Below are 27,072 nucleotides of genomic sequence, written 5' to 3'. Positions count from 1 at the left end.
TCTTTGTCCTGTTGCTACAGGCCCTACCAAAAAGTCTGTCCCTGTCTTTCCCATAAGCCCTCCTTAAGTATTGAAAGTTTCCTCTACCCTCACTGAAGAGGAGTTTGGAGGTAAGATGATGCAGAGAAAAGGCAATGGTGCTGAGCACAGGCAGTCAGAGCTTGCAGAGCCCAAGGCAGAGGACAGGCTGTACCATGCCAGGTAGGAGATGTGTGATTTGGGCTGGTTTGTTCCCAGCCACCTGCACCTTATAAAGTGATAGCTGCCTTTTGGAGATAAGGGTCAAGGGACCTTCCCCTCGACCTCAGGTGACCTTGGGATCTGTATGGTCCGGAGAGCTGTGCAGGCATTCACAGTAGTGCCTCAACACCTCAGAACCCCATGGCGGTCAGTGTACCCCTGCAGGGGCCTGGCCTGGCTCTCCTCTTCGCTTTAATCCACTCAGGCATTTTTCACCTCCTCTCTGTTTTGCTGAAAATACTGAAATGGTTTTGGTGTTTTGTTTTTTTTTTTCCGTAGGGCTTGGAGGGGCCTCCCCTTCCTAACCAGCTGCTCACTGGGGACTGACTCCAAAACTGCCCTTGAACACAGCTTGGTGCTGCCCCACAGCCCTGCATGGGCAGATGTCTCAGGGAGGGATGGATTTCTGCTTCTTGTTGTGGCGACTCTGGCTTTCCTTTTAATTTTGACCAGGCAGAATCCCTCCTTGAAAAGGAAACAGAGGAAATAAGTATGATCTGGTTTTGCATAGAATTACAGAAATAACATTTTTCTATGCAAAGTCATAATGCAGACCAAGATTTCCTGGGCTTCAAGAGACTTAGAAGGTTTAAAAACCTCTGAGGTTCATTTTACTCTCCTTAATTAAACTCTCCATGTCTTGAGAAAGCCAAAGTGAGGCTACAGGCATGTTTACCTGGCATAACAAATGGCAGGGACTTTGCTAGGAAAAAACTGGTGAGCTGGTACTTTCCTTCTGTCCTCTGGTTTCCCCCAGAGGTAACAATTCACCAGGCTTGTGCCGGACTTTGCAGCTTGCACTAGCTTGAAGAAGTATCTGGAGAGACTTCTTAACTGGGGGAGGAGGGAGGCTGGCGCCTCAGTGAATCCTTTTAGCCTCTGCAGAGGCTCCTGGAGCTCAGCCCTAGATGCTCTGGCAGGGCATTGCATAGTTATCTGATTAAAGCAAAATACATTCCCTGACTGCATCTGAAATGTTCTTTCCCCTTTAATTGTATATGCTGGGAGGACTGCAAAAGCTTTTGCTCTCTCAGCCTCTTAAAATATTTTTTTATCTAATGCATTTTGAAGTATTTTTGCAAATGTCTTACAGACATAATGGGCTCCAATCTATGTGATTTCAGCCTCACACATGAAGAGGAATCTTACATTAGAAATCAACGGTCATACAGCAAGATAAAGGTCACTCCAAGACCATCAGGCTTGTATTGCAGGAGCAGAAGGGCAGGTTTTGATGCTGTCCCAAGCTAGCATGCTCTGACATGTCCTCAGGAGCAGCCTCAAATAATGTGAAGTCCCCAGCAAGGCTGAGCAGAAAAACCCTCAATTATTTTCAAATCAGTAAATGTACTTGTCCAACTGTTTCTTAACACCTGCTCAGCAGGGCTGCCCCCTGCCCCCTCTCCATCTCCCTTTTCTCCTGCATGCTACTTCCACAAGCTAGCCCCTCAGCTCCTGTGATGCCAGGTGATATTCCTGGCTGACTGTCATTGCTCTGCTTTTAGAGAAGTCAAAACCCGCTTTGCTCAGTAGATGAGGAGTAGAATTAAATCCAGAACCAGGAGAGAGGTTCTCTTCCCCTTCAAGCCAATGTAAATCACAAGCGAGTCCATTGGAGCCACTGGCATTGTGTTAATGTAAAGGAAGACAGGAACACAAGTGTTTGAGCATTCACCACTTGGGCCTAGAGTGTCAGCAGAGACATTTTTCACCAACATCTTTCAAACGTCCTACCTTCAGCGGGGTAATGATGGGAACCCTAACATAGGTGAGGTGCCAGCAACTGGTTTTGTCACGACTCCAGGCAAGCCTTAGAGCAGATTCCAGCCACCTCCTCCCTAACATCTTCTTCTACCTTCTGTTCATTAAATTTCAGGTGTATTTCAGGCACAGAACTAATTGTTACCAGTTAATCAAGATTTTAAAAGGGTGTAGGGTGATTAAATCACATGTTGGTTGGCTATCAGTGAGGTGCAGACACAATGAAGAGGCAAAGCTTTTTTCTTAGCATTGAAGAATTGGCTAGCAAAGTCAGGGAAATGTTTCCTACTGGACAATTTATTGTTGAGGAATGAAATCTTTATACTTACATCTTATTTTCTGGGCTTTAAATTGCTTCCCTTTTCTTCCTGAAAGATTAAACCTGTTCCAAATTGGCCTATTTTAGCTGTTGTTAGAAGCACATACCAAGCTGCAGCATTTTACAGGCCCTGCAGATCTGTTTGATTTCCCTACAGCACCTTCACTACCACAGCACACCGAGAGGGTAAGTCTGCAAACCGCTGGTTCACAGCTGTCAGTTTTGAAACAAGAAAGCAACTGTTGAAAAAAACCAAGTTTCACGCTCCCCTCCCACCCATATTTGGTATGTCATCTATGAAATTACACTGCTGTCACATCCAGGGCAAGAAAAATCCAGCTGGAGATGGGAGAAAGGCGTAGAGTCTGGTGTTTCAGGGTGAAAATGAGAACTTTGTTTATTTGCAAAATGGAGTAAAATGGAGCAGCTCTGACTGAGGCAGACCTTTGTGTCCCCTCAGAGTCCCACAATATCAGACTTGGCGGTCACAGCATTTTGCAAACAAGCAATGCAGCCTTTTGCCCACTCACCAGCAAAGTCGCTGTGGCCTCCCAGGGGAGTGCGGGAAAGCTTCAAGCTCTTGGACCTTAAGCCAGTGCTGACTGACACCGTTAGGATTCATTCCATTGCTCCAGGAGGCCTTGGAGAAAGTGCTTGAAAAAATATCCTAAATTCTCAATGCATTTCTGGCGCAATAAATTAATTTAGAAAGAACCTGGATGTTAAGGCTTACTGCCCACATGGATCTTCTCAGAGGATGAGAGTCAGCATGTCTTAAATTTGCCTGATTTGTGTGTGAAGACTTTCTTTTCACCTCTTTACATCCTGAGCTATTAAATTTTAAATTATTATGCAGGCCAAGGAGCCTTGCTCAGGAACTCCCTGGGCTGGAAGGAGAAAGTGTTGCCATGTCCCAAACACCACTCAGAAAACCTTGTTCACCAAGACAGCTGGTGAAGACCTACTTCCCTGGATGTGGCAGGAGCAGGCTCTGTTTGCTGCCTGCTGGAGGCTTCCCTTTTGCTCCTGCCTCTGACCAGGTTTACTGGCAGCATTCAGCACCTTCCAGCATCACAGGGTTATTTTTGTCTCCCACTTGGCTCTGGACTGCCCAGCCCAGGCTGTGGAGCATTAAGACATCCATCCACAATCCACTACTTTCAGTTTTCCCTTTTTACAGAGAATTAAATCAGGAGGAATTTGGTGCTCCCCTCTGTTTTGTACTTCAAAAGGGGGAGTTTTAAGTGCACCAGCGAGGACAAGAACTGCTATAAGCTCTAGCCCTACTCCTCCGTAAGGAAATGACGACCATGGTCCTGCCAGTGGAGCTGGAGCAGGGTTAGGCCTTGTTAGTGCTTCTCATACTGTATTTACCTTATTAATATCATACTGTATTAATATCTTATAAACCTTATCCTTCCTCTGTCAGCTGAAAGGGAAGGATATTATTGCTGGAGTCACAGGTCAAAAAAATCCCCAAAATGAGGGAGCTGCTGAGTTTTCATTTTAGAAACATGTCTGAGGAACTTGGCCAGTCGCAACCCACAGACATTTTGCAGCCATTGTTGGTGACACAGAACATTAACCCATGTCTCTTTAATTACGCAGTAGGGACGGGGGTAATACCGGGCCTGCTGAAATCAGTAGTGAACCTGCTATTAATTTTAACGGGAGCAAACTCGGGTTTGGGTCAAGTTGTGTCTTGTGTGTGTGTATGTGATTAGGGAAGAGAAAGGGAGACAGGGCTACAGCTGCATTCTCCACCTCTAGATTTTACGAGTGGTTGGTGGTTAATAAGCACGCACAAGCAAATGCCAGCTTGTCTGTGGGAAACCAGCCCCTGCGACAGGGCCTGCCTTGCTCCTGGGTGCTGCGGCCGGCAGTCGGGCAGGCAGCTGCTGCCATCCTGTGGAGCTGGGCCGAGGGACGGCTGCCCCGCGGCAGCCCTCGCGGTGGCGGTGGGATGGGCCCCCACGGTGGCGGGGCTGGGGACCGCCACCGCGCGCTTGTGCTGAGGCCATGGGGTGTTCCCCTGGCCAGCTCCAGGACTTCAAGTGCCAGTTTGCAGTGCACTGGTTCCTGTGCCTGCATCAGCTGGAGTGGGAATTGCGCCCATGCTGCATAAAATAGCCAGGCGCAAGAGCTGCTGTGGCAAGCTGTCGTCCTCTGCTACTCACTCGGTGCTCACATCCAACAGGGACTGCTCATCAGGATGAGCGGTGGGTGGATGTTTCTTTTCAAGGGCGTTCTCCATACTGAAATCACAGCCTGAGCCGCTCTTTTAATTCCATTTTTATTCTGTAAGAGTTTATTATTTTGCTAAAAGATAGTATAAAAAAATTAAACCCAACAGTGTGACTGGAGCAAAGCTATATGCAGACAGCTAAAAAGATGGCTAGACAGCAGGAAAAGCAGGATGCCTAATCACTGAAGAACAGTTATAAACAGCAATAAAATTAATATCTATATTAAACTAGCAGTGCAAAGATACAAACTGGAAGCAGCTTTACATTAAAAAAACCAGCTTTTTAAATACAGAAATAGCACCAATTTACAAAAGACAATCAGAAATGTAAACGTGGCAGGTAGATTCAAGTATAAGTTATATGCTCATCCTCCTCAGCAACTGTCTTGGGACAGAGAAGTTTCACAAACCCTGCAGAACATCCTGATTATGCACTTTGCCTCAGCGCAAATACAAATTCTGCTCTTCCAAAGCTACTTTGCTGACAAGTTGGTCTTAGTTTATTATTTTAATTCTTAGCTTTCAGTGAAGATAAAGATAGGAAAGGTAAACTCATTCCCTCTTGACAACCAGCCCCTTCCCCATCACTGGTCTAGCTCAACAGCTCGGGTACCGCAAGCAGCATTGATCCCTCTGCCACCCGACCACTTTGGTGGCCCCACTCCTATTTTAGTGAGGCTTTCGCATGGCCAAAAGCAAGACAGCATTATCAATCCCCTTCTTTGCCCAGGCCCAAGTCTGCTTTCACAACCGTGACCCACTGAACAGCTTTGACCATGAGGGAGTTGATCTTCATTTCCAGACCTGCTGTATTTACACAAACTCAAAACTGGAAGCAGAAACTAAAAACTTAAGATCCATTTTCAGTCCCTGCATTTTCAAGTATCGTTAGGTTAGTTATGGCCCAGAATAACATTACTGACAAAAAGGCAATTTTTGCAATGATGCTTCAACAGGAGCGAACAGCCAGTATTAGCTCTAATCCTCCTCTGCTCCCAGCTGCCATTTCACTAAAAGGCTGCACCATACTAGAGGGGAATAGAAAAGACAAGGTTTGAAGAACTGAGTCATCCTGAACTCTAGCAGCCTGTTTCCATCCAACAAATGCATGCTAGCAGAAGTGCAGGGTCAGCACCGTGCCAATTACACATTGCTTTTCAAAGTGAAATTAATTTAAATGGGCATACAAGCATGATTCAGAAGCCAAAGTTGTAAACTTTCACAACTGTAGTGTAATTAAAAAGAAAAAAAAAAACCACCTTAAAATTTAGCAGTCTGATTTCTCTTTACCAACCCTGAAGTTTCCTATGATAATTCTGCTATAGATTTTCTTTCAGTGAGGGCTAACCACCCCTCCTTAAAAGGCTGTTATTGGTCTATTCTAAGATAAGGCCACATTACTCAAACTCACAGCTTCACTAAAATTCTTCCTTAAATTCCATTTTCATAATATATTTACTTATAAAAATTAAAAACCTCATCAAATCCCCAACCCCCACACAAAGTCCTAGCCTCCCTTGACCAAGAGTTGCACATCGAACAGTGTATCTACTCTTGGAAAACCAGTACCTGTACTAATGAGAGAAGAGCTGATAATTCTGGCCTTATGTTTGCTAAAAATTCAGAGTCACGTGGTATTGACAGCAACACTTTCTGTCTTTCAAACAGGAAACTGCACAAATTTTATTGCAGATTGCTACACAAGTAAAAACATACCCAAGCATAAGAGCATTAACACTTAAAAATTATGTCCTATATTATTAATAGCACCATCATTTGAGGACCCTGAATGTTAAGTGTTAAGTCTTTTCTTCCTTTTCATCTTCTAAGGAATACAAATAATTTTTTTCCCACTTCCAAATTTCATGGCTCCTGCTCTTTTCAGCTTCTTTTTATCATTTAGATAGATGTGTGTCAAAAGATGGGATCTCCCTTGTCTTCCAAGTATGCTCACATGCACTATTAACTAGTTAAGAAATTCCTGTAAATTAAGAGTCAGGCATTTAAGTACATACCCTTAGGTAGACTTAAGTAAACCGCTAAGTAGGCACTTAAGTAGACTCAGGTTAGACTGAATCTAGTCATGTGGTTAATGACTTACCAGTGTTCCTTGGTCATAAAGTCTAGACTGTATATTTAAATGGGAGATGAAATCTTAGCACAGCTCTCTCGGTGGCTTGTCACTCTCAAATTACTTTGTCAAACTTAATTAAGGAATCAGGTTTTGTATTCTTTACATCTAACTTGTACATTTTGCTCAGAGTTAAAAAAAGACAAACTCCAAGGACTAATACAGTTCATTAACACAATTATAAAAATGTTAACATTCACAGTTATTTTGGTCTTAATATTTTTCACATGTATACATTCAATCATTTTGTTTTATTATTAGGTTTTTCTAACCACAAGTGCTGGGCAAATTGTACAACAACCAACTGACATTCAAGTAATCCTATCCTGAGAAAATCTGTTATTCTCAAGTGGCAAAAAATTTTTTTTTGTACTATATCCCACTCCAATGTACAAAATAAATAGCAAGAAGCTGCACTGTAGAGGCAGGATTTGACATATTGGAACCAAGGAAGCAGTTGCTTTCACAGCTGCAAAAGTTTATAATTTTTACCACCAATTTACTCAGGGTAAGTAGAGTACACGCAATAAAAAAAATAACTTAAATACTTACTCCAGGTTAGTGCTAGACATCTTACTCAAAACCATGAATAAATAACCCCTGGGGTAAATCTGTTTACATCTCCTCATAGCAATAAGGAGAATATTCCAGATTAAAACCACAAATACAATTTGATGCCTACAAGGCCGTGTGAAGCACAGCATCTGAATTCCAATCAGTACTGAAGGAACAATTCAGTAAAACGTTTTCAGTACCAGGGATGATTTGTGAAGGTGGTTAACAGAACCGGTGAGTGAATGTAGTGGGGAAGCATGCCAAAAGGGATGACATTATAATGTCAGGTAAGAACTTGTTCTCTTGTGATTGATACAGGGTCTCAGGACAATCTGCCCGCTCTTTGCACCGAGTGGAGTTAGTCAGGGCTAGTACCAGAGATTTCCAGCCTCCTCTGCACAGAGCTGGCAATTCTGGTCTGGTTGCCTTCATTTTTCTTCCATGCAACAGGGTTTCCAAGACTTCCAGGAGTTTTGAAAAATGCCTCATGACATGCAGGACGAATGCTCTTGGGAGTGAGGGGAGTTGACAAAGGCTATTTGTGAAACAAAACCAAAGTGATTCAGTAGGGTTCTCTCAAAGCCTACATGCAAGCACGCAAACAGAAGACAGCTCGTAGACATTAAGCCCTGTGCCTTGCTACTGTAGGGAACCACGTCACACATCTTTTCAGAAGCTCCACATGAAAAGCTATGGGCTTTGCCCCTGCTTTTTGTTCTGGAACTGTCTGCCAGTACACCGTTGCTGGAAGCTGAAAGCCTCTATCTCATTTCCAACTTAAATGTATTCATGCCTAGTTCATACTCATTCATTCTTACGCCAATTTTGTCCTGTAGCTTAAATGGCTCTTTCCCTTCCTTGATGTTATTTTGTTATTTGTTAGCATTAAAACAGATATAATATTAGTCTCCTAAATCCTGACCACTTTTCTTTTTAGTGCCACTCTACTGTAACCTCTAATGTTAGTATCCGTAATCAGACTGGCTGCCAGTCTCTATTACAGCCTTTTTCTAAAATCTGAACAAGATATACATAAAGTAACACTCATAAAGCTTCCAAAAGCTCAGTCTATTTGTCACCACATTAGACAACAGGAAAACAAATCACAGACTTAAGAATGTAAGCTAAAGTAGGGCCAAAACGTCACTGCTAATATTGCTAATAATTGTAAAGACCCAGGTAATATAGTGTGACATGATTGTTTTATGTCACTCATTGTACTTCAGATAAATAAGTCCTTTTGAATTTCTCGGTTTTTTTTTACTCCAAAAGTCTGTTTCTGTGGTAGATTAAAAAAAATATCTTTATGAAAAAAGATCAACAAAACCCACAAGAGCCATTGTTTTCCCCCATGCTGATATTACTTTTCCATTATTTAGTTAAGAGAGATCAGAACGGGAGTGAGGAGGTAACCCAGGACACTACTACCCGAGCAGTGTTGCAGCCAGCTGACTCCTGAGTTATGACAAACAATCCTCCTGTCCTCCTAATGTGTTTCTGTAGCCACTGCATAACAAGCAATGATAGTGTCAAATGGAGAAAAAGTAACGACTTCAATTTTTTTTTGGGGGGGGGAACCCCATAACCTACTTTTTCTCTATTCCTATAAGATTTTTCAAGATTAAGATTTTTACAATTTTAAAATTCATGGAAGACTTTTAAAACTCACCACTTCATCATTCAGGACTAGACGTGCTAAGCTGGGCTATAATCTTTAACACTGTCCTAAGCTCTGCCACCACTACGGACAGACACACATACAAAGTGGAGGACACCAGCTCCCGGTGTGCTAACCCACCACTGACACACCAGCACCAGCCTGCAGCGCAAGCTGCCTTCAGGCCCAGGGACCTGGCGTGGCTGTTTCGTTGTTACTTAACCACCTTTCACTCTTACCTGCTGCAGCTTCAGAATGGTCACTGGATGCCCCATACGCACAGGGGAGTCCAGTTCAACACCACTGCAAGATCTTGCAAGCACAGGACTCAGGTGCAGAGCAGGGTGAACTGGTTGCTGGAGATCCCCCAAAGGTGCAGGTGAGACCTTGGGGGCGACTACTGCCGTGGGGCCTATGAAAACAGGTGTTGTTGATGCCAGGCTGGGCATACTGAAATTCACAGAGGCAGCAGCGGAGAAGGAGCCATCAGGAACCGGGGAAAGAGGACTGGTGATTGTGGGAGAACAGACAAGAGGGAAGGAAGTCAAGGCTGCTGATGGCACCACAATGCAGGGCATGCTCAGAGAAGACAACTGGTTTGCAGTCAGGCTGATGGCACCAGGGGCTTGGTTTGCGGAGAACAGGAAATTAAAACTGCTTAATCCTAAACCAAAGGGAGAAAGCAAAGCATTAATACAGCTGAAAAATTGGAATTAAGCTATTATAACTTCATCTAGAGCAGGGAAGAAGTACGACAACAAAGAAAGAGGTTGCCCAGGAAGTAAACTGACAAAAATAAGAAAAAAAAAAAAGGAAGAAAACTGTCACAAACCCATGACTCTTCTGCCAAGCTCCGTTTCCTTACCTTCCTCCATCTCCCCCCCTACTGCCTGTTCACTGCATGTGCATCCATTTACTTTGTTCATGCTAAGTACCAACTGCACACCTTCCTGTTTTCTGCTTCTAACTTCAGTTTCAAGCAACACTGTGGTTAAACAAACTTTTTTTCCTAACAATAATAATATCCTCTGCTATATGAAAACATAATCACTGTTTTTAATGACAACCCCCACCCCCTCAACAAATGGAAAACACCCACAAAGATATACCCCAGACACTCATTTTCCTAAGAACAGCTGAAATACTGTTTTGAAACCGAAGCTGCTCTGGTTCCCAGTTTGTGCAACCTCCTAAACCACCAGGATTAACACTTTCAAACTGAGCATCTCCACCCTCTAAGTGAAATCCCATAGATCCCACTCTGTGCCACAAGTGAATTAAATACTAAAGCAGTAGTCATGGAAACGTGCCACATGTATCCTGTTCCCACAAAGCAGTCTCCCACTCCACACAAGCACAAAAAGCAGTGAGCATGAAATCTTCCTGTGATATTTTCAGCTGCTTCCTTTCCATCCCTACTGTGTCCTATGAGCAGGCCTGGCTACACTCCCAGTGCCTCAGATTTTGTGGGGTTATCCTGATGGTGCATGTACAAGACAGTACAAAGTCTGTAGATGACTAAATTCACCCACTCAGGGGTTGCACTGTTCTGGCTGCCTTACTGTGAAACCTAGACTTTCAGCTCATCTGAGTTTTAAATGCTGGATAGGCGTCTTTTTTGCTGCACGTAATTCAAGCATGCAAAACCCACATTATTAACCTCTGTTAATGTCTGGGAATCTCAGAAAAATGCCTGCATTTTCAGAGAAGCAACAGTTCACCTGAAGTCAAGAGAATGCAGAGCTATACAACTACTACAGAGAACTGCTAGCAATCTTTTGTGCCAAACAGACTTATTCACCTATCCATAGGTCTCCCTATTTGCTCAGTGAACAGATGCACAATTTGTGTGTCTCTAGATCTCATGGCTGTCCTTACCAGTAGGCTGAACATAAAGATATTGTGGTAGGAAAGGTTGACTGGCATTTTCTTTAGACATGTGCTCTTTTCCTGGAGAGGGTTCATCAGGGTCTTTATTCTGATACAGTACTTCTTGCTCTTCAGAACCTAAAGGCTTAGTAGACTCCTTGTTTGCAGCCTCTGGAGCAGCAGGGCTTGTGAGGTCAAGATGAAAAGCTTCTAGATGTACAGCAGAAGTACAGCCACTTCCTGGGGTAGAGTCTGCCTTCAGTGACTCAAAAGGCTTCTAAGCAAAAACAAAAGGGGAGATGAAGAGTCCAAACTGAAATACAACAGTGCAATGTCTCTCATGCACCATCCTCAGCTACAGAGTAAAATGTGCATCTGCAAAAAGGAGCAGCACAAAACTGATTAGCAAGTCATCAAGTTAAAGATTTTGTTTGAGGGTTTGAAGAGCCATATTAATGATGCCTGTGCCCTGTGTTGTAGTTCACTTTCAGTACCTGGAGATACTAGATAAGAAACACCTGAACTTGGAGATTCATTTTTTATTGACAAGGAAAAACACCTGTTTCCAATGGCTTATATTCAAACACTGATACAACTTTCAGCCTGACTCCTATTTTCAGTAGTTAAGAGAACCCTGAAATAGCTGCACTTCACCTTCACCATCATCCTTCTCTCACCAATCTGCTTGTGGGCAACACTGGGCTTGAGAAAGAGGGGGACTCAGGCTAGAGAGTAGGGGGAAGTACAAATCACATACGCTATAGCTCAGTGGAGTAAGCAATACTGCTGCTGTCTGGGAAAGGCAAAGCTAACAGGGGAAAATGAGTAATAGTCACATCGATTTCTTCTTCCTCTCTGGCAGACTGTTTGATCAGGACACTAATTCCCCAAAACAGCTGAGCATCATATGCAAAGCAATCACAGTCCATTTTCCTCTGGTACTGTGAAAACATCTTCCAGCTAATGCCTACACTTCCTGACACAACCCCCTTAGAATTTTATTAAGGTGTGAGAAGCAGAATTTGTATCTGCAACAAGAGTGGTGTCGTGAATTTTCACTTTTAAAAAAACTGTCTTGGGCAAAAATCTTCTCTAGTTAACAGGAAGCCTAAGTGATAATGAAATTCACTCCTTTACCTTAGGCACTACAAGTGAGAGGGGCAGATCACTCTCCTCCGTGGTTTGCTTTTTAGCAGCTGGCTCTTCATCATCTACAGGTGCAGAGGGCGATGAGCACTCGTGGGAACTGCGTTTCTGGCAGACAGTTGGAGGTATAGCAGCCTGAGCTTCTGCACTCCTGTTTCCCATGTCTCCTGTGGTGGGCAGGGTCTCCTTCAAGTTATTTTCCTGAAGACCACCACACAACATAAAAAGGGATGAAGAAGGGAAGCACAGGAAGGATTGGTGGGGGAGCAGGGTAGGTTTTCCATTTTCTGTTTTGGAGGCTGCTTGTGTGGAAGGATGTGGAGCTTGGCTGCTGATGCCATCTGGCAGCGAAAGGCTTGGCACATCTGCCTGAACCACAGGGAAAACTGCCTGAGGCAAAGGGTTAACACAAAAATCAGAGTCCCCAAGAACTGGAAGAACAGAGAGAGGTGACATGATGCTTGGGTTTCCTGCTGAATTTATTATCGTTTCTGTGGCACAAGCCTTATTTCTAAAAAAAAAAAGTAATGAAAAAAGGAAAAACATTTAGTCCAAAATTAAACCCCTATTTTATCCTTAAAAGTAAACAGGTACATTGTGGGACATAAATGTGGAAAAATCCCACCACCACCCGCCACTGCAACCTACTACTTTTACATAGTTGACAAGGAAGGTTACTTTTTGTTATTCCTAAGTATACAGAAGCAAACTTCTCAGGTTTTTGGCAAAAGAACTCTTTCAGTTGCACTTCACTAGTCAATCATTCACAAATAAATTCAAATTAGGATAGGTGTAGAGAAGACCCATTGATAGGACAGAGAGGCTCTTTCACGGAATTATGATTTACTCAGCCTACCTAAACAACAGGTCAAAGGAGGCAGGGATGACCTATATTAACACACATGAGATGAAGAACTACTGAAACTAAACAACAACAGTGGTACAAGTACAGGTGGGAATAAACTGATCATGGGAAAAAAAAAAAAGGCAAGTCACTCTGAGACCTACCAGCATTAAAATAGTAATAACAAGACTTCCTGACCATTCTCTGTCTCATCAATGGCATCTAGCCTTGAACTAAATTTGACAGGCATGAAGCTGAAACTGGACAGGAGTTAAGACCAACCTACCTAGCATCTTCCTCTCTTTTCTGCCTACGGACAGCTGCTAGATTTATCATTTTGGAGCAATATTCATCTGAATTCACAATACAGGCTGAAAGAACAAAGAAGCATTCAATTAATAATAGATAGGTTTACCAAGCATATTTTGATACTGGCCATATAAAATAATTGGTATAATTTTTCTATCCTGGCACATTTTTATAACATCCACTAACCACCTAGAGCCAGAACCTGCAAGACACTCAAAACTCTCAGTCTCACTGGAGAGGTGCTCGACATCATAATTTCCTATGAGGGAACTGTGAAAAGCCCTGTAATTGCTTTATCTTTTTAAACAGCTATCCATTAGATTGTTACAGTAAATTCCACTATATTAGGAACCATAAAATAAAGCAAGCTTTTGTGGCTAAAAAAATCTTTCTTTATCTATACCAAATGTTAACAGAAGAAGCCATAGCACAGTTGCAGTTAGCGACGAACAAAAACATTTACCAGAAAACAAACTGCAGATTCAAGGCAGTATGGCCTGTTTATCTCACCTAACTTTAGCTGCCTGACTGAAGGGTCCAACACAAGTCTCATCACATGGACAGTAGAAACATAGGCACCTCCCGAGGGTATTTCACATATTTAATTAGGTTGATTGGCTCAATCAAGTGCCTTAGATTGGTAGGCCCACATTTGGCCAGATCCAGTGGGATACAAAAGAACATGCTTCATTAGAAGTTACCTTGCCTCTCCCGACGCTGGCTGGTGGGATCAGATTTGACCTTCCTTCTGCTCCCTTCACAAGGCTGCATGCCATTAAATGAAGCGTGACGTGTAAACCTCTGCTTTCCAGTAGCACACATCTGATACAGGGCACAGGCTTCTCTCTGTGTCCCTGGCAGAGGATCAGATGTTGGGCTATTCCCTCTCAGCTCATCTATGGGAACATAATTTTGTACAACAGCCCTTTAGGGAACACAGCTCATCATTTAAGCTTCTGCCATGTTACTGAACTTGGCCATGAGAGAAGAGGTAACTCTAAACCATTCAAACCCCATAACCCTGAAGCAGACCTAAGCTCAATAAGCACCAGCAGACAAGATAAGGGCTTCCCTCCTTTCCATTCCACAGCAGCTGCAGCAGCAGCTACACTGGTGTGTGTAGCCAGGAAGAGAATGGGTGGCATTAACACTGTTCTTCACTTTTAATTTTTCCAGGCACTGGCATGACCCAAATATATTACCAAAGGGCTTCCCTTTCCTCTGGCTTTAGCCAAGAATCAGCAGCTTACTGAAATGCTCTGGCCCACTGTGGCCTCCTTGGCAGAAAAACCTTTTATATGAGGGGATGTATGCAAGAAACAGCCCTGCTCTGCCTTGATAAGTCCCCTTACAAATAAATGAATTCTCTAATTATGACAGAATTGTTGAGATTTGGCAACCCAGAAAAGCTGTGGACCCAGATTTGGACATGCAGACGTTATCTGCCATTGCTTTACAATTCAGTTATTCACACAATTATGTAAGCTAGTGTAAAAATACCAGCAAGACACAGTATTCTTCAGCACCCCTCTACAGTTCCAGCCCTTGAGCATAAAGTCTAACGAGCAGATATTGAGCTTCTGGCCAGCTCAATAATCACAGGGTGGACAATGAATGCTGAGCCATTCTTTACACACTGAAAACAACCTTTTACCACTTGGGAAGGATTATCAAAACAAACTAAAAAGAAGAGAGATGCAGGTACACAAGTTACCAGTCTTTCCAGGGAATTCCACAGGCCCAATCCACTTGAAGGCTGGTTTGCGTCCTCGTTCCTCTGTGACATAAACTTTCTTGATGAGGCCTAGGCTGGTGAGAACATTGGCGATATCATACAGTCTTCGTACCTTTGCTAACAAGAAAGGCCAGAAATGTCAGACAGTCATGTTTACAATGCATGCACACCGTACATATTTTACATGGCAACTTAATTCCAGAATATCACCATAGCTTTCATAAACAGGGTGGGTAAAATGAAACTAGGATGGACTTAAGCCACCTCTTTTGAGGCCTGCCATTGCCATCTCCCACCTGCCTGTCACTGCTTCTTCACATCTTAGCTGCTCATCCACCTTAGTTGCTCAGATTTAAGCTCACCTACCTCATTTTGATGAAAATGGGTTAGGGAGTGACTACATCACCAACTTGCCCAAAAAAGGCAGCTAACTCCATGTCGGGTAGAGACAAGCTTTTGGGGGCAAGAGGCACATGAGTGCAGAGCTGATCATAAGAAGACATATTTATCATCTTAAAAATGTAACACTCTTAGAAAAACCTCTGTGACTCCAATAAATAACATGTTTGAGCTGAGTATGATACCCACAGGTTGCCCAGCTAAACTCCTCACATTCCTCCTGGTATTTGGGATAGAATTTTAAGACTGAAGTGCAAGTACTTTACCTTAAAAGTACTTTAAAGACTTAAAATAGAAGCATTTTAAAAGAATTATTTACTAATGCTGAGATTTTCCATGTTGTTCAATGGATTGAAGCACTAACCCCCACTAACTAAAAAGCAAACTGTGCCATCCAGCTGTGAAAGATTTCTGGGGTAAAAAGAAGAGGTAACATTTCTCCAGTGAAGAAGATAAATATATTATTTAATATAATGCAATTTAATTTACATGAGTTCTGAAATGTCATTCAGAACAGTACAGGGAACAAGGTTAAAGGACAATAAAAAATTCAAATAAAAAAAAAAATTCTCCATTCTGAAGCTAAAACTTGAACATAATTGTCAAATTGACTCTTCCCCACCCTATTTTCACAAACTGGCATTTGCAACTAAAAAAACACCCAAACCAAACTGCAGCAAAAGACCTGACCTGCTGTTGTCATTACCTAGCGGTGTCAGTCCAAACATGCCCCTGTTTTCTTTACTCACTTATAGACTGATTTGCCTCTCAACGGCCAGCTTACTTTTAAATTTGCTGTGGTCCACTGTATCCTGGGTTTCTTCTATCAGTATCTTTGCTGCGATGTCCAGAGTTACTATCTTGGTCTTGGAGACAAGGAGCAACATGACAAACTTTTGGCTCATAATCCGCAATGACTTGTCCTTTCTGCTGTTTGCAGATGCTGTGTTACAAATAATACCCAAGCCTCTTAGCATATATCATCCATCACAGCCAGAAAACTAGCAAGTAGGTTTCTCACACGCAAAAGGGGTAAAGCATTTCCTTGTCAGGAAGCAGATATCTTTTGAAAAGCAATATAAATTAAAGCACGCAGGAATAGCTTTTAGAAAGTCAGATTCCAAAGCTGATTCTATGCTATGTTACACACCTCTGCACCACTCTAATTTTGTGACTCCAATGGACTTCGTAACTCAAACCGCTACGTATTATATGGGCAATGTGCAAACGGGACAGATGGAAGATGGCAACTTCTGTCTGGATAATCATTTACTGTCATGTACTGGTGGGGACAGAATGCTAGGGACAGGATAGAAGGAAGAATTCTGTCTCCTATGTGTGAATGGTGTGAATGTGAATGGTGAATTCAGCACTTTTTAAAAAAAGAATAATTTTTTATTACTTCATTTAAAGTCACATAGTTAACTGGTGAAAGAGATTTGTGTCTGTGTATCACATCACACACGTTAGTTCTCTTACCAGAGGTGCAGTCTGGTTCTGAAAAGTCCAGTAATGGTCTGTCTTGAGAATCTGGAATAATTTCCTTTTTCTGTACTCCAGATCTGTAGTCCAAGTCCTGCTCCTTATGCTGGAAGAAGGTCATTAGCTCTCTATACTGCAGCTCTCCTGCTTCCTGAAGCATTTTCAGAGTTTGACTGAGGTTGTGCCAGCCATGCCAACAGTACTGGTTCTTGGCCACACGGCTAACCAACTGCAATGACTCCAGGATATTCACTATGTCATAAATTCGTCTCCGCTCAACTCCTGTTTTTAAGGGGGGCAGATAAAAAAAAAAGGCAGATACTCATCTACTTTTGCTGTGCTTTTCAGCAAAACAAAACAAAGAACAGGCTGTTCTCTGAGTGTTCACAACTTTATTTTTCACTGTTCACCTGGACACATTACATTAGATCCATCCATATCTGCACAATTAAAAACTGACATGTATGGCTAGGCCCATGGTATGATGCTTTGTCTATTTTTTTAACTACTGGCCCAGCCATAGTTTCAGTTTAAAGCACTGTATTTAGAAGAACTGATTGCAGTCTGCCCAGCCCTACTCAGTCAGACCTATCCGGACTGCCCTGAGCTTTTCAGAGCACTTGGGCCCTTCTTTTGTCAGAGAGCTTCAGCGCTCAGACATGTACCTGTATACAAGCCTGTGTGTAACTGAGGGCAAGAGTCTGAGCCTGGCACTGACACAGGGTAGATACAAAAGCCTGCTCCTACAGGCACCAGTAGGAGTGTGGTCCTCCACTTGCATTTCCAATGGCACAATTGATGGCTAAGCACATACCATGCAAAGGAGCGTCAAAGGCTTCACAAGGTGCAAAGCAGTGGAGAATGAGACCCACTGTTCCCAAATGCAGTAGAAATGAGCCCTTGGTGCTGGCTGGATTTGCATGAATGGGAAACCTATGAAATAAGTCCAACTTGGGTTCAACCTGACTGACATGAGCAAGGTTGGGGACAGAATATGAATAGGCCAGCAGCTCTGCTCCCAAATACTTGTGTCCAGCACTGTTTGAAGCATGGCTGTTATATGTTAACACAGTGCACTATACGCTGGTGGCATCAGCTACATCAGAAATCCCAGAACAGTTAACATCAGCTGAGCAGAACAAGAGCTAGCCAAAGGGAAATGTTTTGAAAGACATTGCTGCGGAAGGCAAGGCCTTGAGGCATCTGTTTGCCCATCTGGATAATATGAATAATACTTACCAGCCTCAAATGGATATTAGGATAAACAATTCATGAGTATTTCCAAGTGTGTGGAGATCTTGAAATGAACATACTCCAAAAAAACAGGAGTGCTACATATATCCTGGTGTCTGTCAGGCACCAGCAGCACAGCTCCCTTTGTGGTCTCTCCATAGATCTTCAGTGAACAAAGCAATATACGTATGTAGTAAAAGCTATATTACAACCATGATTTGTTACAGAGAAAGCAGCAACATCAGCAGTGAATAGTTTTGTGGTCCCTGAAGCAAGTGGATACAGACAAGGAAGGAAGTGAAAAACAAAGGGAGAAGAACAAATACACTCACTTCTGGGAGGTAAAATCCCCAACAGTGTTTCCAAACAAAATTTCTAGTATTTAGGAAAGCAAGGTAATGCCAATCCCAACACAGAATAAAGCACTACACAAGGTTGGAGCATAGGCATCTCATGCAAACACAGAAAGGAGTAACTGCAAAATCTGAAAGAACAATTCATTTTAAAAGTAATTTATTTAACTATTTACTTCATCCAAATTCTCTCCTATTTCCAGTTCCCAATACCAAAATACCAAGGCAAATAAATAAGTATTTCAAGGACTTTCTTAGCAGTCCTTGCTAAGAGCCACAGAGGACATAACTCTTCTGTTCCCTTTCTTCCCCTAAAAATACATTTATTTTTGCTACCTCTTTCTGTTAAATACCTGAGTTCTAAACATACATACAGTATTTATTTAGTTTAAGTCTGATTTTATAAAGTCCTTCCTAGCTAAAAGGCAACTTTTCCAAGGACATAGATCTTTTTGTTATTGGTGTGACCTGGCTGAGTTCTCTCTTCCAAGTTTTATTGCTTCTCTCAGATATTTCATTAATCTTTTAACTAAGACCAAACCTAACAGCAGACCCAGCAAATAGACTACTCAATACCTTCTTGCCACCTCAATACAACACATTTTCTCATTCTACTCTTACAGGTCTTCTGACAAGCTCCCCTCACAAGACAATATTTAAAGCTAAGATAACCCTGATGAACCATGAGATCTTGGAAGAAACCACGCCTACACGTTACTGAAGTCAGGCAGTAAACACAGGTGATTTCCTAACACCTACTAGTTTGCAGTTCTTTCCCCAAACATTTCATTTTGACAAAAGCTGTTGTTTATAAGTCCTCCTTCAGAGGGTTTGTAACTCCTAACTCCTTCAGTGGTCAGCAAACAGAAAATTCAAGAAAGCAGAGTTGGTAAACAGCTGGAGGATAGATCTGTCTAGTAAAAAGTACTGTCAGAAAGCAGATTTCAAAATGGTAGTGTTATCAAGCAGTAAAGACACTCAGGAATATTAGGCATTGCCATCTCTTGATTAGTATGATTAGAAGAGCATCCAGATCCAGTGAGAGGCAGACCTTCAATGTAATCTGTAAGAAGGATAATCCTTTGAGAGCCTTCCTGTTGGGTTACCCCAGGTGATCAGTTAGCCCATTTTTGCAGGTATACATACCAAGAATTGAAGCCACTTCATCCAAAGAAATAGTAGTTTTTTCTGTTGACAACGGATAACTTGGATAGCGAGCTAGAAACTTTTGGCACAAGAGTCCTAAGCTTTTCTGTTTTCTGCTGGGCCTCTGCTTTTCAAATTCATCAACTGTGCTGTCGTCTACCATATCATACTGTCAAAAAATAAATGTTAACCCTTTAGCGCAGAGCTTTAGAATCAAGGCATAGCCAAGTGAGGCATATTTCAGATGTTAGCAATATTTAAGCTTGGACTTTCTAATAAGGAAAAGATCATGGACTCCTTGCAAGCACAGAGCACTTGGGTGACACAATTTTGCTTGCAAGCTCTTCTCAATTCATCACACAAGGTATTTAAAGAAAAACTCTTATCTACAAAATTATAAAATAATGGTTATGCATAAGGAAACAAAACAGTAAGACCAAACAGTCAAGATTAGCAGATGGTAAGATCCTACATGGAAGGAATATTTCTTTTTGAGAGGAGAATGTATATTCCCTGAAGCACCTCTGGATCTAATAAAACAGAAGACGTACAAGCCATCGAAGAGTTCCTGCAAAACTTTCAAGAGATTTTACTGCTCTTTCCAATGCCTCTACAACTATAAGAAACCAGGCTGGGGGGGGGGGGGGGGTATGATGTTCAGAGACTATAAAAGGTGCCACCCAGTCCCCGAACCTTAAACTTAGTCAAGCTATTAGCTTAGGTGAACTTTGTAGGATGGCCTGACTATGGTCTTTCTGTCCTGGAAGGGGGGGAAAAAAAAACCCAAACCACCAAAACTGTGATGGCAAGAACGTATGAAGAGGTATGTTTATTACAAAATGAGAATGATGGGAGGATTTTTCTGCACTGGTAACTTTGGGGGTTTGCTTTTGTGTCAAAAAAAAATAATAAATCTCACCCTCTGGCAATGGAAAGCCGAGAGTGATGGCAGCTGTTAAAACCCATGTTTCTTTGCTTATGAGAACTTAACTGTCCTTTGTAAGTTGTGATTAAGTGACCTTGTGGCTGTTGCTCTGATTGAATTCTTTGAGTTTTATATGGTATGGAAATAATAGTGTTCTTATGGTTACCACTCATGTCTTTTGTAAGTTAACTTTCTGTGTTGAGAAAATTAAGTGTAACTTTATTAGCTAGAAAATATTTGAACTCTTTATAGCAGCCACTCCAAAAATGCTATATGATCTTAGGTGGCTTAGAGTGATCATTACCACTAATTTTTAACACTGACTTTTTTAATTACTGGAAGTTATATTAGGAATTATCTTTAGAGAGTTGTTTGAAAAATTCTCCAGTTTAGGTAGTCATAAAGGAACAGACTACTGTCACTGTAGATGCAGTAAAATCTACACTTGTAATCTGTACCTATCAAACGATTCTCCTCTGCTGGAGAACCCTGGAACTAACCTCCCCTCATGGAAATCACCAAGGAAGTATATTCTACAATAAATAATCCAGGAGAGGGAAAGCAGTGGCTGAAACAAAAGAAATAAGTATGAAGGAAGAAAACTGTAACGATGCTTATTACAACCCGATATCCTCTCCATGGACAGACTTCCTAAAGCAAGGACAGGGATCAGCCTCCACATTGCCTGAGTCTTGGCAAGTAAAAATCTTCCTAACACTTGAGCATGCCATCTGACTACTAGTTTAGGGGCTGGGGGAGAAAGGTTTCAAGTGACCACTCTGCGCGGCTGTCATGGACAAAGTACAGGATTTCAAAAGTATGTTGTAAAATATGCCCTCCCATTGTCTAATTTATTTTGAAAACGCCTGTTTAAAATTGATCTGGCAATTTTCTTTCTAATGCAATTCAGAAAATAGTGTCAGAAGTACTTAAGTTGGGGAAAATGACCGTTTAAGCTCTATTTCCTTGACTGTCCTTTAAAGCAATAGTCAGGCTCTCGAGGGCTCTCAGGTCAGTTACTAGTAAGACAGTTACTTTTGGTCTTTGAAAGCCTTCCTGCTCAGTCAGTGCTGCGTAGGCAACTGTTGCTGGGAATGCTTTACAATTCTGCAGTTTTCCATAGAAAGCGAAGGACCAGATGGAAGAAAACTAAGGCACAACCTTAAGCAAGGTCTGGTCCTAAATGAACGCAAGGTAACTGTGTTCTTAATCTCACCTGTAACAGATCAGGTGTGTCACGCTGCTCACTGTTTTCTACATGTCTGAAAAGCTCCTTCTTCTTTTCCCTGTCCCTCATGTCAGGGCTAGCAGCACTAACAAGCATCTTCAGGTTAGCAGTGGGGGTCCAGGGATCAGGCTGAGGTCTGTCAATGAGCTTAACAGGTGTAATTGGATTTCTTTCCGGGGTGCAGCCTTTTTGCTTTGACAAATCAATTGGTTCATTCTTAATTGGAGTCCTTAGGGCCATCCTGGATCGATCAAATATGTTTTCCTATTAAAAACAAAGTTCTTTAGACACAACAGGAAGGAACAGTCCCAACCATCAATTTCATTGTCCTTATGAAGGTAACTGTAATGACTCATGCCTTGGCACTCCCACTTATATTTAGCACAGCTCTGCCTTTGTTAGAAGTGGTAAAATATTCTACATGCTACTGTACTGGAGGCAGTGTATATGAGATACTGCCCTGAATTACAGAACCTGAGGTCAACTAGTCAAACTGACAGCTTATCGGACTTTTAAACTCTGACTGTTATTACAAGACAGCATTTCCCACAAACACAAATCACCAAATTAGATTCAAACGAAGTAATGCGTTGGTCACATTACACTTAAAAAGAAAACGTGTTCTGCTTGAAGGGTTCCTAATGAAAAGCCATGCTGGGGCTGCATCTCAGACTGTCACAAAACATCAAACTGAAGTGAATGTAACTCTGCGTGCAAGTGAAGCAAGTTTTGCATTTGCACTATCTGCTCCTCAGAACAATGGAGAAAATCTCCGTAACTATTCCTTGACTACAGCTAAGTATTGCTAGAAGGAAAAGTCTAGTTTCTCACCTGATTTTTATCATTCTTTGAATGCAGCTCAACTCCTTCCAGTCCCTAGCTGCAATCAAACTTTTTTCATACTTCACCTTTGGGTCAAATTTTACTCCTTCTTACGGCAAGAATTATCACTATAGATCAACTAATTTCAAGAGACTGGCTGAAGAAAGCATCAATAGTAATCCTTGAGCTGAGAGACCTGCTTTTGATCAACAAGAGACACTACTTCACTGTAGCCTGTTAGTGCAAACAGGCTGCCATATTAGCTTTCATTGCAGGATATAAAAAAAAAAAAAATGAGGTCCAGGTATCCTAAACTTGGCACAGAGCAAGACTTCCAAAAATGCCCATGCAGAAAGCTGTAGTTTGTTTTGGCCCAGGGAGATCAATGTTCTATTTTTAGACAGTCCAGCCATCATTTAATTTTCCTTAATGTTACAAACAGGACACTTTTTTTGGAACTCCAGCTAATACGGCTCAGTGGTTTCTCTATTTAGTCCCTTGAAATGACTGCATGCACCTTGAGTGAAGTGAGAGAGACAGTGAAGCAGTCAGGTTATCATCACAAAGCTGGCAGAGCTTACAACTTGCTGGAATTGGAAGTGAAGCCTTTAAAACCACAGTAAACTGCTTTTAAACTATAAATCAGGCTTGAAGTTGTTAGCTCTTCAGTCTACCTATGGCTTTTTTGGTGTTGGTCTCAAACTGAGCAAGTCTTGCTCAGACTAAGATCACCACTTCATTTTTTTCAAAAAAAAGTTTTAAAGATTGAACAAGACAAATTTAAGGCTGGATGTTATTAGCATGTATTTTTTGTGCTGCAAGAAGTCTAATTCTAAAATGGAATATAGGGTGAAAGAAAATGTTAAGTTACTATTTGTTTGCTGTAAGAACTTTCCCAAGTTAATTTGCTTATTTTATTTGGAGCAATTCAGCTATCACAAGCTGATATAGATCTTGAAATAGGTGATTCCAAATATCATCTTATTAGGTATGGTCTAGCTAGAAAGGAGAAAGAAGTTCTAATAACAACTGAAGCTGGCTTTTAGTAGGAACAGTTCTGTAGCATTCAAACTGGAAACTAATTTGGCACATCAACAGCATCGTGCTCTGACCGCTGATGAACGCTCCTGCATACATTCACCTATGAATTACCTAAAAGGATATAATAAACATATCTCTTGTTACAATTAACAGCCAGTTATAACTTACTACACTGATAAATAGGGGTCAATTTAGAGGCCATGATACTTCTTGGAATACATGTTCACACGGTGTTGGCAATTAGTATATTTCTTGTAATTTCACATACAGCAGTGAATTAACACTTAATCTGTTAGGAGAAAGTCTACCTTCCCATCAAGGACTGCTGAACCAACCTACTGTTCCACTACCTCAAATATTTATGTTTGTGCAACTATCACAATGAAAAAAAGTAGTGGCACTACATGATCAGCACATGTCTGTTATTAACCTTCCAGATCCGTTTCCTGATGTCATAATCGCCTACTAAGGTAAGGCATGCTTTTAGCCCTTCTCCCCTCTTTTTCAGTAGCTGTGATGCTCTATGAGCTTCTAGCTGTATTCCACAAAACCGCAAGGGCAATTGGTAGAAGTATGGAATTCACCTTGGTCCAAGCAGACATGGCTTACAAATACAAGAGGACAGGAAAGTCTGGCTTAGTGAATTCTGTATGTAAGCAGGAATTGAAACAAATCTCTGAGATAATGGGAGCTGGGTCTGACAAGAACTACAGCATCTTTGGAGGACTCACTGAGCATAGGCAGAAAGTCATTAACTGGGTCTAGCTCAAGAGACGTTACTGAGCAAGGTATGCCTGAAGCTAGATACCCTGTTTCCTGGCTGGTGGGGTAGGAGGGGAACAACGAGCTTGTTCCTTGCTGAGCGGCACTGCTTAGCCTCCTGACCTGGGAACACCACTGCATGGATACAGACCAGAAGGCAAGCACATCAGACGTGCATCAGCATGCTCAAACTGCTGCTAAATAACAGATTGAAGGCCTAGCCTATTCCCATTTCATGTCGGGCCTGGTGTAGGTTAGCTTCTGAACGGTGAGACTGTACAAAAGCCCCCTCCACCTTACCCAAGGGTAGCCACTGGGATACTTGAGATCGCCTTGCGAGTTCTACTTAAGCGAAAGCTAAAAACCGTTTCCCTGGGAGCCAAAGCATACTCGTTCACTGAATGACAACGGCAGCATGACTCACGGTTGCCTTACCGGATTGTCTTTATATCCTAACGGTAGCGTCGGAAGCCCCTATGCTCCAAGACGGGCAAGGCGCTGCTGCACAGACCGACGTGCCAGGACAGGCCAGGTACGGCGGCCCAACGGCCAGCACCCCAGCGCTGCCGCTGGCAGCCGGAGCGACACGGTCAGGGCCACTCGCCCGCCCCGACCCGCCTCCAAGCCCCCGCCCGGGTCGAGGCCCTGCGCCCCTGCACGCAGGGGCCTGGGGCGCCCCCCACCCGCCCCGGCCGGTGGAGCGGCCCAACCCGCCGCAGCCCCGGCCGCCCCCCGGCGCTTCGCGTGATGCTCCGCACCGGGGGAGGCGGCGTAACGCGCGCGGGGACGCCGCGGCGCCGGGGACAGACCGGACCCCCGGCCACCGCCGCTCACCTTCTGGGCCGCCTCGGCGCGGCCCCGCCGCCCCGGCCGGCTGCTCGCCAGGTCCCGCAGCGCCAGGACGCTCACCTCCATCTGCAAAACAAGAATGCGCTTTTAGCCCGGCCCTTAAGAGCGGCCGCTCCCATCCCCGGCGAGACGCGAGGGGAGCGCGGCAGCGCGGGGCTACCCTGCCGGGGAGGGGGGACAGCCGCCCCGGCCCTGCGGCGGCGGTAGCTCCGCGCCCTCACCTCGGCGGCGGCGGCGGGCGGCCCGGGGCGCGGGGCTCTGCCGCTCCCGCCAGGCGCCCTCAGACATCGCTTTACAATCCGGCCAATCAGGCGCGGCCTGCCGGGGAGCCCCGGCCGCGCGGCCGGCCAATCAGCGCGCGGGCAGGCGGTGCGCGGGACGGAGCTCCCGCCCGCGCGGGGCCGTTTCGCTCCTTTTCTTAGCGCGGTCGCCGGCGGCCCTCCCCTCCCCCTCCTGCCGCCGGGCCGCCAGCGCGAGGCGAGCCGTTGGCAGGCGGGAAGGGGCGCCCGAGGGCGAGGGGGGCTGGGCGGGGGCAGCAGGTGAGGCCGGGGGGATCGCAAGGTCCCCGCCGGGGCGGCCGGGCTCCCCCCGGGCCGCTGTGGGGGCGAGCGCGTCGCTGAGGGCCAGTTCCTGACGGGAAAGCGGGGGGGTGGGGGCCCTCTTTCCCGGTGCCTTCTGGATCAGTCCTGAGACCTCCCTGCAGGGGGAGGAAGGGCTGAGGCAGCGTCGGGAGGGTGCAGCCTTTGTCGCTCGGCCCCGGCTCACGGAGAGCGACGTCGGGCTGGCTGGGTGGCCGCGCTGGTGGCTGGGTGGAGAGCAGCTGCCCGGGCCGTGGGTCGCTGCCGCGGCTCCCCGCAGCGGGGTGGGCAGGCGGCGGGCTGGGCGCTGGAGTCCGGCTCCTGCTCCTCCGGGGGTGCTCGGTACGGGCCTGCGCTGCCGGCAGCCCCCTTCGGCAGGCTGGGTGCAGGCAGTCTGCAGCGCAGCCCTGGGCATCCTGAACAGGGTGTGGTTCTTCACGGTCCTCCCCTGAAACGAGCCAGCTGCCGGGGAGGCGAAGCTAGCACTCGCTTTGGGGAGCAGCCTGGGCGCAAGAAACTTGTCACCAGCCCTGAGCCGGTCTGCTCCGTGATCTTCCCTCCCTTGCCACCTCACAGTATGCCATGATAAGGGAGGAACAGGGAGAGAGCCTTTTCCGAAGTTAACATCTGAAGTCCAGGCAGCCTGTGAGCTGTGCAGTGATGAGTTTTCAATTGGTCCTATTGACTATGGAGACACAATGTTGCAAAAAAATGGTAGAAAAGTTTTCGAAGTAATAACTTTCTGCTATGCAGAACTACTTCAGACTTGAAAAGTGATTGCTCTAAGCTTGAGACCCTTTCTGAAAAAATTTCCTGTGTAGAAGTGTAATTAATTTTGCTTTTAAAATTGATTTTGTACTTAAGATTTTGTTTTGTTATGCCAATGATGGACATGCTACTGCCATTATTCCCATCTTGTTTCGTCGTTGGAAGATTTCCTTCTGAAATTGCTCATGAGTTAGTAATGAGTTGTCACAGAAGAAAAACTCCAATACACAGTTCTGATAATTTATAAAAATATTCATTTGTTAATTGTGAAGAACAGAAAAATGATTTTTTTTTCTATAGGGATGTAGATAATAGATAAATATTAAATCTCTTGCACTAACTTTAATTTATTTGCTCTCAACCTATGCTAATTTTTTCCTTTCAGCAAGTTCCAGCACACCACAGTTTGTTGAAAAGAATGAAATATAAACTCTAAGAGAAACTTTTCAATTAAAAAAAACAATAACCAAACCACAAAAAACCCCAAACCTTTATAAAAAAGCCCTTTACACTTTTAAGCCTTGGTCCTTTTATTGTCTAGAGGAAAATAAAGTCCATAATTCCAAAGTATGTCTCTCAGTATGTATTTGCATCCATAGCAGTTACGTAGAGTCATTTGTAATGAGTAAACTGTTACTACTTCTCCCACTCACAGTAACTCAAAAACAGACTCAT

The 27,072-nt window shown here is 43.7% G+C and overlaps 1 protein-coding gene across 3 annotated transcripts; it reads right to left on the bottom strand.

Moving 5' to 3' along the window:
• Positions 1-4,599: 4,599 nt before the first annotated feature.
• On the bottom strand, positions 4,600-25,363 carry E2F7 (E2F transcription factor 7). Of its 3 annotated transcripts, XM_055808725.1 has the most exons (13): positions 25,278-25,362; positions 25,037-25,119; positions 21,566-21,841; positions 19,425-19,593; positions 16,690-16,974; positions 15,995-16,153; positions 14,791-14,928; positions 13,778-13,972; positions 13,054-13,138; positions 11,915-12,434; positions 10,787-11,054; positions 9,148-9,572; positions 4,600-7,786 (listed from the first exon to the last, which is right to left on the bottom strand). In XM_055808725.1, exons 2-13 carry the CDS (start codon positions 25,115-25,117, stop codon positions 7,610-7,612), a joined length of 2,778 nt encoding a protein of 925 aa, XP_055664700.1. In that variant the 5' UTR covers positions 25,118-25,119; positions 25,278-25,362; the 3' UTR covers positions 4,600-7,609. The 3 variants fall into 3 exon arrangements, with proteins under 3 accessions (XP_055664700.1, XP_055664701.1, XP_055664702.1); XM_055808726.1 differs by lacking the exon at positions 13,778-13,972 and having other exon boundaries at positions 25,278-25,363; XM_055808727.1 differs by lacking the exon at positions 16,690-16,974.
• Positions 25,364-27,072: the final 1,709 nt, after the last annotated feature.

This window comes from Falco peregrinus, chromosome 6 (assembly GCF_023634155.1).
Source record: "Falco peregrinus isolate bFalPer1 chromosome 6, bFalPer1.pri, whole genome shotgun sequence".
In the NCBI taxonomy this organism is placed as follows: domain Eukaryota; kingdom Metazoa; phylum Chordata; class Aves; order Falconiformes; family Falconidae; genus Falco; species Falco peregrinus.
The sequence above is the reverse complement of the archived record's forward strand: the minus strand, read 5'-3'. Positions and strand labels throughout refer to the sequence as shown.